The sequence below is a fragment of the Nyctibius grandis genome, chromosome 14, assembly GCF_013368605.1.
Source record: "Nyctibius grandis isolate bNycGra1 chromosome 14, bNycGra1.pri, whole genome shotgun sequence".
NCBI lineage: Eukaryota > Metazoa > Chordata > Aves > Nyctibiiformes > Nyctibiidae > Nyctibius > Nyctibius grandis.
This window is the reverse complement of record NC_090671.1, coordinates 5,426,453-5,439,101: the sequence shown is the minus strand read 5'-3', so window position 1 is coordinate 5,439,101 and position 12,649 is coordinate 5,426,453. Positions and strand designations below refer to the sequence as shown.

General features: G+C 41.6%; 1 protein-coding gene across 1 annotated transcript in view; it reads right to left on the bottom strand.

Moving 5' to 3' along the window:
- BCR (BCR activator of RhoGEF and GTPase) overlaps positions 1-12,649 on the bottom strand; it is a 103,531-nt gene that overhangs the window by 44,094 nt on the left and 46,788 nt on the right. Inside the window, exon 2 of the mRNA XM_068412286.1 lies at positions 9,338-9,522. Coding sequence (XP_068268387.1) covers positions 9,338-9,522 — 185 coding nt within the window. The remainder of the gene's footprint in view (positions 1-9,337; positions 9,523-12,649) is intronic.

The window sequence follows — 12,649 nt, the reverse complement described above, 5'->3', positions numbered from 1 at the left end:
TGCTTGGAACGCACATGCTGATTTTCTTGTTGGGATTCCATGAAGGCGTTCTTAACCAAAACAACGGAAAAAAGGGAAGGAAAAAAAAAATACCTTCATGGGCAAATGTACACATCAAGGGAAGGCTAACATCAAGTGTTAAGAGAAGCAGTAATCCCTGCTGTTGAATTTCAACTGTCCTTCCTCTCAAAACTGCTACCTAGAAAATGTTTAACCTGATAAAGTTACATTATTTCCATAAACTCTGAAAAATAGGTGGCCAAACAATGAAGGTTATAAATAATGAACACACCCTTCTTTTACAGAATCTCATTTCCAGTTCTTTTTATTTCTGTCATTCACAGAAATGGCTTTTTACAATTCTTGCAACCTTTTTGTGTTGTTAAATGTCCCTGAGAAGGGAGTCAGTAGTTGGATCTGAAAGGGTAGATACTTTACAAGGGCTTTGGGTAGGTTGTTTGGGGCTCCATCCTACTCCTGTTAATATTCAGAGGAATCTTCAGCTATTGATTTCAACAGCAGGAGGATCAGGAAACACAGCAGTATGCTCCTCTCTGTTGGCTGAGCATAAAACCCTTCTATAGCTGACAAATAAGCTCCATTTAGTTTAGGGCCCTATGCTTTGAACCCTGCAGATGTACATATGAGGTTCACCATGGAGAGAAGGTATCCTGGCTACAGGTAAGCTATCACATTCTGAGCGTGACACTGAGCCTATGCACCACACAAAGAAAGAACGTACCCTCGTGCTCCCAGGTATTTCTGGATGGAGTCTCATCAATAACCATCCTGATTTTTGAACACTTTCATTAAATTTAACAAGCTATTTTCTGGTTAAAAGACCTTGCAGCAACTACTTTATAAAAATTTTGTGAGGTGTGAAAAACCACCATCACTTCTTAAATAGAAGTGGCAGACAGAAGCTGTTTTAAGGAAATGAGTAAAACCTACACACGTCAGGTACTACATAGAAAGAAGAGCTTGTCTTTGCATCCCACCCTTCAGTGGGGTTCAGTAAGAACCACAGTGCCTTTTAAAATCTTGAAAGGGCATCTCAAAGCAGCTAGGGATTTGTAATTCAGCAGTTGTGTTCACAAGATTTCAGAAAAACACCAGTGACAAGCTACATGGTAACATGAATGCTGCAACAGATTCTGTGCATTTACAGAGCACCCGTGTGACTGCCTGTTACAGCTCAATCAGAAATGTGCAACAACATTGTGACCATTCCTTATGATTTCTGTACCAGCAGTGCCTGGATGTACGCCTCATGGAACACGTTGTAAGGCACGGTACATACATGCAATCAATACAGACATCCCCAAGGCATTTAACAAAGATTGCCTTCATCTGAAGAGGCAGGGATGTAGCTGTCTGTGTGAAGCTCCCAGCAGCTCTGGTGCAAGAAAAACACAGTCCTTCTTGCTTTCCAAAGATTTCTTACAACACTTAGAAAAGAAAAATGCAGCTTCACAAAGAAGCATTGAGAAAAACTAACAGTGCTCCAAAGTCCCCACTGCTGAGGATGAGGTAACTGGTCAATATTGACACAGCACTATAATTATCTTCAGCAGGTTCTCTTGGAGGAGGTGAGGATTTAAAAACCAGCTGGATACATTTGTAACATCTGTGAAAAGCAGCACACAATGACAAGTTATTTAAATGATTCAAACTTCCCCATCACCACAGTGGCACAACAATTTTCCTTATAGCACTGAGAACAGTTTTCTTCTTCACAAATAAAAGATTTAATTTACAAACCAGTTCTTGCTGGGCACTGTCAGCTGACAGAGGCAGCATTTTCTGCCTGAATGTTAATTCCCTCTCTTTAAGAGAGATGTGCTTTCAGAGAGACAAACATCTCCCAGGACACACTAGAGGCCTGCCTTCCTGGCCATTACCACAAGGTCACTTTTCAAAGTCCACAGTATTGTCCTAATCCTTTATAACAGCAGCATTTTCCAAGCATGATGCTTGCAAAACTCGAGCCTCTGACGCAGCCAGCCAGGGCAGGGCCCCTCTGCTTTAAACTACAGTGCAGCAGTTGCTGATGAAACCCTCAGGGGAGTTCCTCCAATAATCATATAGCACGTTACAAGGTTTCCAGTGCAGTACCTCAGATTTACATACAGCTTCCTCCTATGTGAAAAGAGGATCTCCTGCTGCTCCTGCTGTGTCAGGGATCAATAAGACACCATGGCGCTGTGTCTGCATTGTGCTGCCACTCTGTGTTTCCTCCCGAGAGCCAGTGCCCTGACAAGCGTTTCCTGCTGAGGGTGGCCTTTTCTGACAGTGTCATCTGGGGCTGCACTGAGCAGCAGCTCTTGCTGCTAGACGAACATCTGGAGAACAGCCTCTGTGCTTCTTCAGCCGCAGGGTGCTTTTTAAGTCACACTTGTTATGAAATGTACTCTAGGGCTGAGAAATTCACTGGGAGCTGGTGCCAACATCATGAAGAAGAAAAGCAAGTTTATTATTTGGTGTTACAACACACCTCACCTACAGAATTGGGAACAGGCTCACCTGCTCACCCAAAACACGACAGAGCAATTAGCAGGCAGAGATACTGCAAAGCTGTCCTTCCACTCTCCCCTTACAGCACGCCAAGACGTGATGCACTCAGTGCCAAGGGCATTTTCTGCTTTGCCCATATCTGACAAAAAAGGGAGACAAAGAGCAACGCTGTGACCACAACAGCCTCACTGGCTGCTCTGTTCCTGCACTCCAGGCAGAAGGGCAGTTAAGAGAGGGAACATCCTGGGCGTAGGTATCAAGCTCCCCACTGGTTCAGGGAGACCTGCCAAGGCTGAGGACTCCTTTCCCCTACCCTGGCAAGAAGGAAGCAGTCAGAAATCTTTGAGCTGTTTGTGGCAAGGGGAGGAGCTGGTACCACATCTACCAGACCACATTAGCTAGGGGAAAATACACCTATTAACCAAAGTGCAGATGGGATGTTCCCAGCAGGATGTGGGAGCAGCCTGTATTGGCAAACTCTGACCACTCAGCAGGGAGTGCCAGGTGGTCAGCAGTCCATCCCATGCTTCCTACCCACTTTGGTTAGCCCATTTTTCACTTGTACAAGTCTGACTAGTATTTCATGTTCTGACTCTGTCCCTACCTCTTTGATGCCAGTATCTTTTTTTAGCCTTTCTCCATTGCCCTTCCATCTTTTGGCTACCTCTCTACCCACAAGTTTCAGAACAAATCTGTCTTAAAAGACTATCACAGGGCAGCAGCCAGAGCATTCTTGTCTGTCTACCATGGGAGCTGTGAGGACCCAACACCCAGCCAGTTCTGAACAAGCAAGCAAGTGCTTTGCTCCCACTCCTCATGAACTACGTTTAAAAAAAAAAAAAAAAAAAAGAAAACATAAAGGAAGGTGGAAAACAGTATAAAGGAAATTTCATGGGTATCTCATGCCTGTAAGGTTCTGGTGTTTCCTTCTCAACTGGATGGCGCTTCTTGCTATTCCAAAGACTTAGAAACCAAAAGATTGAGTCACAGTCGTAAGTGCAATCTTGCAACCTGAACAAATGCCAGACAGAGTCGTTAGAAGCACTGAAGATATTAGACAGCATGCACACACTGGCCCTGAGCCATGGCTGTTTTGAATGTTTACAGCTTGTCAGCCTAAGTACTTTGGTTTACTAACCAGGTTGGCACTGCACGTTGTATTCAATTACTGCAAGCCTGAGATTCACCAGCTCCAAGAATTAGACAGATCCAGCTCTTCCCGACTCTGTTTAAAGAACTTGAGGCTTCCTGGTTGTTGTTTAAATCAACAGCAATAATTGTTTTCTTGCAAACGTCAGAAGAACGCAGATTAAGAATCTATAAACCACAACACATAAGATTTTGCAAAGTGGTTGCTGCCGGCACAGCTCTGTAAAGAGCATCAGTGATTCAAAGTGGGCGTATAAAAGGCACTTTAACTCTCAGACCTTCCTTTGGTACAGTGTGTTCATATGCTGTGCAATGAATGTGTTCAAAGGAGACGTTTCCCGTAAGACAGCTCAGAATCTCACAGAGAAGCTGACAGCCTACGAAAGAGAAAAACTATTCATTTCAATTTTTAAAGTGTAAATATCTTTGAAAGCTTCTGCTAAACAGGCTGGAGGTGTCTCATTGTCTTGGTGATATTAAACAGGGCAAATTCTGTAATCAAGCCAATCACGCTCCATGCAGGGAGGGGAAGGAGCAGGGAGAGGAGCCAACATTATTTATAACATCAGTACTGGTGTGCCAGCTCTCCTCAGGAAGGGCTGTACATCCAGGCAGAGCCCTTACGGAGCAAAGAGTTGGAGAAGAAAAAGGAAAAGTTGCATCTGTCAGTGTGGTGAGGGGAAAGTGACGGTACAACAAAACAAACAAACAAACCCAAATACTGAAAGGAAGAAAGGAGAAGGATTTGGAAATGCTGGAGAGGGAACAACAAGCGAGCAACGGTAGCACCAAGCAGAGCAGTAATCCCATTTATTGATGTAGCTTCAGAGCTCAACTTCTGCAGACCCCCTTGGGACCAAGCTAGGAGAAAAATTCACAACCTGCTCTGCCACAGCACTGCTTTCCACATAGCTGGCAGATAGTGAGAAGAAAAGAATCTGGTGTGAGGACTGGCAATGGCTGCCCATGCTGTGCTAACTGTGGACTGCACTGCAGAAAAGGGAAGAATATAAATTCTACCTGGAAATCTCTTAAGTACTGTCCAACTTCCCCTCCAAAAAGAACAGAAGGTAGGAGTTAGTCACTCAGCTTCAGCACTCCTCCCTCCCTGGGCATGACATATACAAAAACTGGAGAGATCTTTCTGGCAAAACACTCATCTTGTAAGCTCCAGAAAAGTGGCTCCCCTCATTGCCCTGAGGGGTGGAACCAGCCTTGCCTTTAAAAGTAGCTGCCCTGGGCCCACCTCCGCAGAGCCCCACACCCTCAGCTCCACACACATCTTTGAGCCTGGCTTTGTTGGTGAGCAGATCTTGAAAGGCCTTTCTTATTTCTACTCTTCCCATTGCTGTAATACCTCCCCACATGAGTAGCAGCAACAGGATCACAATGACTGAAGCTTCCCATCCTCTCTCAGTCTCTTTAGCCTCCAAGCTGCTAGCTACCCACTCCAAAACTCTTGGCAATAACACTTCTCTAGTGAAGGGTGTTGGTCACTAACTTTTCCAGCCATCCCAAGACTTTCCTGTGCCCCAAGAATACTGTTGCAAGCTCTCCCTCTGTCCTCCTCTAACTCTATCCAGGTATCTTCTCCACTTTTCACCTCAGCTGTATGGAGAAGACAGACACATTCTCTCTCTTTCCGAGAGTGAATTATCACTGTCACTACCTATTACAAACACTGTCTGACACCTTCTGAAGCTACCAGCACTGTCTTATTTAGCAAATATTTGGGCTGACATTTTCCAAGACAGGTTTCCAGAATTTTTGGAAAGTTCAATTACAACAGTTCAACTGTTACAGAAAGCAAGGTTCAGGAAAATTAAATCACTTCTCAAGTTAAATAAACAAACAACTTAAGCATTAGTGAAACCTATTTCTCCTTTTTCCTCTTTCCCCTGTAGGCTTGCTTCAGAGCAACAGAGTTTGGCAAAAGCATTGGCTTTATGCCAAGACATGCCTCAGCAGCTCAGCACGAGATTCTGGAAGAGCCAGAAGAGGGGGTACGACCTGGCTTGCTCAATGTAAATGTTTGTTAAGGCCTCCTTACCACAAAAGTGACAAGTCAGGGGATGCCGAGATCCACACTACAAACGCCCATGTTGTTTATGCCCTCTCTGGGTCACAGACAAAAGTAACGCTGGTGCACCTCTTGTCACCCTCCTTGGATAGCAACAGATGGTTGTGCAATGGACACACTGCAGGTGGAATATGAACACATAAGAGGTGGCTGAAGTGCTACAGTTTGGAGGCAGACCAGCCAGCATCTTTTAGTCTGCTTATATGAGGCAAGTGGTAGGGGGGACTGGAAAACAGATCCCAAACAACAAGGTGCAGAACACCACACACCTGGAAGTCAATTGCAGCCCTCACTTCCTGGAACACAGAACATGAGGTGCTGGGAGTTGCTCACCCTACACACTGAGGAAACAATATGAAGCTCCTCCAAAAGTAGTTCAGGAGGTATCCTTTCATTCTCTTTTAGAAAGAGACACTGCTTTGGCCACTCTGCACTTTCTCTGTGGTGGCTGAGTAGACCAGGTGAACACTGATGGCTATCCAACCAAAGGCCATAGCTGCTATAATAATATAAATCATTGTTTGCAATGTCTTCCATTTTCTGGGTGCCTGACTGGAGTGTTATTAACTCTTGGTTGCAAGTGAAATTAAAGGGATTTTACTTTAAATGTAAAGAAAACTGCATTAAAAGTCAGAACCTTGTCTTGCAGAACATTATGCATCTCACATTAAGCACCCTAAATTAGCAAATGCTTTTCCTATAATCTGTCTGCCTTGATTACCTGTGGTTAGTGAACATACCATCCTCTTATCTCACAGGAACGTTGCAAGTATAATTAAGACCTGTGTAGCATTCCAACTGTATTTGGAGTCAATGGTCATGCCAAAACAAAATGAGTACTTTTGTACTCAGAGCAGAGTTTGCACAGTGTCCTGTAAATACGGGGTACACATAGCTCTAGAGAGAAAATATTGAATCCAGTGAGTATCATTCACTATATACACTGAACGACGCAGGAGCCCCATAGAAAAAAAAATAGGACATGATTGAGTAATTGAAAGTTGTCATAAAGATTCAAGCCAAAGCTATAGGCACAAGGCAAGGCTGGATAACCACAGTCATTTCTTAATTTCTGAATGACTTCACAATCTTAATATTTTGTCAAAGTGGTGTGTATTGTGCATGTGTTGTGTTGTTACATACAGTTAATTGTTGATTTCTAGACTCTGGTCATAAATATAATCTAAAATTTTCAGAAGTAAATGCAGGCACCTAAGAAAGAAGTAAGAGGGCAAGGAGACAACTATAAAAGCAAACACATGTAAACTAAAAAATTTTTTCTGCTAATCAAGTGTAGTGAAAAAGAAAATAGAAAATACATACGTCCTGGTATTTCTGGTCCAACACATTTTACGTGCTTGGCTCAGCACAGTGTGTTTGACACTTAATTTTGTTACTGATGTCTTTTCCACTACAGCTGAAAACACAACAACAGTAAAAGCCATCTAACAACTCGTGATGACAGAAAGTTTAAGTTGTTTGGGAAATACTGCAGCCATATATAAACCAGTCTCTTCCTCCTTGTCATGGACCATCCTTCATGAGTGGCATTGTCATTTATGGACTAATTACAGACAGGATCAACTGAAGCGGTTGAAGTTCATGATTAAAAGTCTAATCTGTGTCACGGTGCCTCTTTCTTTTGGAAGCCATAAAACATCTTTTTATAGTCAGAGAGAAGAAAGCAGCCATTTATGTTAAAAATTATTTTTAAAAAGGCAGCCTTGTAGCATTATTAAGGTAACTTTGAAATTAATGACTATTATATGCTTATGAGGCAATACTCAAACAAATAAAGAACAAGATTAAATATTAGGAAGTGTCTCTGCCAGGCCCCCAGTCCCAGGCACTAAGACAACTGGTTCTTTGAAGATAACTCTCAGCCATATGTAGTCGCATAGCATTTTTCCTTCATCCTGAGAAACATAACCTGGAAATCTCAAGCCAATATTAGAACATTCTTGGAGCTTTTGAATTTACTAATGATCATTTCTTCATTCAAAAGCCTCTTGCATATCACAAGAACTCTCATCTTGAGAGATAAAAAAAGCATCTCAGAATTAATAGACTAAAGCATAAGCAGCTAGATTTCATACTTTATAGTCAAATAAAATTAAGCAAACATCAACTCTATATGTACTTGATAATGCTTTAAGAGATCTTGACAAGGCATTTTTATAAATGAGAAGGAAGAACAAGAACCATGTCTGAAGGAGGCTTCTTAATTTAACATTCATCCTAGAAAAAGTAAGGAAACATGATATGGCACTAACCAATACAGAGTGATAGAAGGATGTATATAATGAATGCTAAGTAGCAATGATTTGTGGAACTTGTCAGACTCTTGAAATCATTTTGATGCAAGATAAATAAAACCGTCTGATAAAGGCGATGGTGTTGATTTACATGTACACTGGTATCTGTAAAATATCCATCTTCTCCTCTCCCATGACATCTTAATTAATAGGACAGAGCAATATAAAGCCAACACATAAGTTAAACCACTTAAATGACAAATTTCAAAGTGTCATTTACAATGTGGGAATTCAAGGCTGTTCAGCTACACTTTCTCAGAAATACAGTAGGAGAAGTGACAGTTGTCTTTGTGCTATTAAGCATTTTTATGAATGACTTGGGGAAACCCAAAAGTTTGCAGACGACAAAGATATTCAGGGAAACAGCAACTTGGGATTGTAGAACTGCTCTACAATCTAGGAAGCAAAAGGATAAAGAGAAACAAAGTTTGAAAGTCAAACAGATTAATTCAAGCTGAAACTAAGACATTTTTGACTGCGAAGACAGCAGAGTCAATAGTTCTTTACCAAGGCAAGCAGCAGACTTTCTAACAAGACTGTTGTAAAAACAAAAATAGAAATTTTCCTTAAGTTCCAAGATATAGCCACGCTACTGAACCTGAAGCAAAAATAAAGCATTATAGCTTGAAGGCCCACATCAAACCACAGGTCAGGCTAGGTGGTCCCTTACGAACTTTTTTATCTATCATAATTGATTACATAGGTAGTTATTTAGTGAATAGTTAAATTCATTATAGGAAGTGGCCATCTCCCACCCAAAGTCGCCATACTTCAGAGCTGTCAGTTTTAATTCCTCTTATTCCACTTTCACGGGGTGAAGGAAACACATCTTATATTGCCAAATGCTTTATCAAAGCCTTTAACCTACCTGAAAATAACTTATTTTTCTTGTGAAAGGCAATGACAACCCACATGCACAGATATATGAACATCGTAATGTAGGATGTTTTGTTCCAGAGTGTCCTTTCCAAAATACCTGGTATTTAGAGACCCTCTCAACAGCAATTATTCACCAGTTCTCTCCACTAAATTTCACAAAGGGTGAAAAAGTGAGGCTTAAAAATCATACACACAACACTCACCCCTAAAGTTTAGGCTTAGCATCAGCTAGAAGCCTCAGTTTAGCTTTAAATATACAACACCAATCAGGTACTGCTCTATCATGTCAGGTAATCTGCCCTACAGTGCTGGGAGCCCCGTCTTTGCTTCCTGTTAAAGCAGCCTACCCCTAGAAATCTACAAGGCTTTGGTGTCTACAACAAGGCAGGAAAGGACTCACTGATTTTGTAGATTCCAGAGACCCTGAAGATAGGGTGTCTCGGCTGCCCCGACTCTTGGAACTGAGATGGGGTGAGGATGACGGAGAGTCATCAATATAGGGCATCATATCATGATGTCGCCTCTGTTCTTCAGCACGGTCTGCATCATATGCGTAGCTTGGTGGTGTGCCACTGAATGAAGCATCTGTAAAACATAGGAGAAAAATCTGTCTGGTCAGAGTCAAGCTGGACAGGAGACAGGCTGGTCAACCATAATAGCCTGCCTCCCAGCTATTATGATTACTTATCAGTAAACCCAGTCAGTGATAGTTAAATATAGATCAAGTGGAGGTGTAAATTTAATTAAACTCATGTTGTCACCAAACATTCACTTCATTCATTCTAAGTCCTAAAAGTTAAAGGCCTTTCTAACATCTAACATTGGTGTTCATTTAATTACAGCTCCTTCCCTCAAGTTTTCCTTCAGAAGGATTAGCATCAAAATCAATCCTTTTGCAGGCTCCATAGAAGTTATTCAGTCTGGGTTTAGGAATGTAGTGGGTTAGGGTAACAGACCCTGTTTTTTCTGTAGAACAAGAACAGATGATGCCCCTGCCAGTTTAGCAAACATAGATAATACACAGCTCAGGGGAGAAACATAACTCTTTCCAGACCTCTCAGGAACAAGCAGACTAGGAAAGAAAGGTCTTACATGTCAAGTGAACTGGCCTACTTCCAAAAATAAAATCCTAAGAGGCCCTCTTCCATTGGCTGCTCCTCCTCCTCAATTTTGAGTCTAACTCCTTACACAAATGAACAAACCACCACTCTGCACCCTCCTACTCCCCCCGCAAAAAAAACAACAAAAAAAGATGGTGGTATGAAGAGTCAAATTAACCGTTATTGCATGAGATATCAATGAACTTCTGCAGGAAAGATGGGTAGTAAAATTGGTTCTGGTGTCTTTACTAGCTGTGTACAGAGACTGTTTCTGCAAAAAACCTGTATTAATGACACACTCTGAGCCACTCCCTCTACTATAGGTTAAAAGGTCTTTTACCTCTCTGCACAAGGAAATATACAGAGAGGACCAAAATTTACTTTCTGCACAGTGGCACCGCATCACATACATCTTGCCTGAGAGAAGCTGGAGACAACCTTACATAGGAGTTACATGGGCCTGTAAAGCACTTTCACGTGTCAATGCCCAGCAATGTCCTGTGTGTAAGAGTGCATGGGCCACTGAACACAAAATGGTAGAGTTCCTCCTCTTTCAGTCACAAGTCACAAAATGCCACTCCTCCCAAAACTGAAAACTAACCACAGGGAGATAAGCTAGATCCACTTTTAACGTAGCAGGCAAGCCTCATGGAAGACAAAGCCACAAAAAAAGAACAGCTTTTTTGTCTTACAAGTTTAAAATTATGCATTAAATTCACACTTGAACACAAGTAGAACCAATTTTTAATTGTTTTCACAACTATCCAGGTTCTGCGAAAATAATAAGCAGCAGCTGCCAAGCATACTAATAATCCTGTTCTACATCACTAAGGCAGGGTGGAGGAGTAACATTTTAAAACCCACTTTCCTCCCTCACAGAAAACTCAGTTAAAGCATGACTCATTCCACTAAAGGATGTGAACTTTGTGTGAAACAGAATAAAACTTGATCCATGTGGCTTATTCAGAAGGGTGAGCTGGTCTAGGGAATTTACGCAAACAATATACTGAAAATACAACAATAAACTCACTGTAGAAGTGAGCCTCTGCCTCAGTTCGTACCAAATACCACCCAGCTAAATAGCAGCTGTGTACAAGGCCTTTAAGCTGCTGAAGGACCACAGCAATATTATTTTAACAAGCTCTATGAGTTTTATGTCACCCACCCGTTCATGGTATTAGCTTGTGCTCGAGCTCTCAGAGTTCCTCAAAAGACTCACTAGATTGTGCAAGACCACAGGAATGGAAAAAAAAAAAAAAAAAAAAAAAAAAAAAAAGGTGGTACATGCTCTCTGGAAGGAACTTTTGTTTAGATGTTAGAGGTTTCCAGAACTCCCCAACCATTTAGAAGACACCCTATCAAGTTGCTTTGGTAAACGGAGGCTTGACAGTGAGTTGCTGAAATAAGGATGCTCAGTGACAAACAAAAGAGATTTTTAGATATCCCAAAGTTGGATAATACCTACAACACCTGCAAGCCAAACAAATCTCATGCTGGAATCTTCAAAAGCTCTTTGGCTAAAAGAATGCGGAAGAGAAGACAGCATGGCCCCCACCTTGCACTACCCAAGCAGGCAAGGAAACACTGAAAAAGTAAAAATACCCTCCTCACACACAAGACGGATGGTCTTCTGTTTGGCCGGAAGGTTAAGGGACTGTTTTGACTCAAGAAATCAGAATTATAAATAGGAAGAAGGATGGGTGTCTCCTTGCACCTCTGTACTATTTATGCCATATTAAAAAAAAAAAAAAACAAACCACAAACCGTAAAACACCAGAAAAAAAACCCTAACACCATGTAACTTCAGTGAAGTGCAGATATCTGCTTTACATTCAGCTGTCCCTCATGCAACTTTCTAACCTAATAAGCCTGCAAGATATTACTGACAATTTAACACTGCCATTATCCAAGGAGGAACATCAGTACTGGGTGCTTAGGTAGGCTTCATGCCTTTGATCAAGCCATAGTTCTTTTTCCTTCAGAAGTTTCTTCAAGCTACTCTTATCCAAACCAGTTTCTCCTGCACACATGCAGTAACAACATCATGTTGCTGTGGAGAAATTAAGGAATATATTGGCAGAAAGGCTTACAGTGAATCACAGTATTTTCACTTTCCTCACTTTCTCCTGCTAAAAAGCAGGGTTCACACTTCTACCTTCCATAACATTCTGTCTCCTATTGCACAGGGAAACCTTTATCTGAAACTGAAGGAAAGGGCAAGTAGAGGACTTGGGCTCAGAAGAGGAGATTTATTCCTAGCTTTGCAACAAGATTCAATCTACCTTTGAATCACTTAGTCTCCCTATCCATAAAAATGAAAATAACACATCTCAACAAGGAATGAATCTATCAGTGTCACAGACTGCCATGAGATCTGTGCATACAAAGCTCCACACAGAATTTAAAACTTTATTTCTGTATCCTCCAGGGATCCTTCACACATTACAAGTAGTTATAATCCCCCTTCTTTCTATTATCACTGCATACAGCACTGAAATCCACCTATGGAGATTTTAATTATTTCCAAAGCAGAAGGACCTTCTTGCTTTTATTCTACCATTTCTTCCAACAGAAGCAAAGTATTACTGTGGCCAGATACACTACGCAAGTCT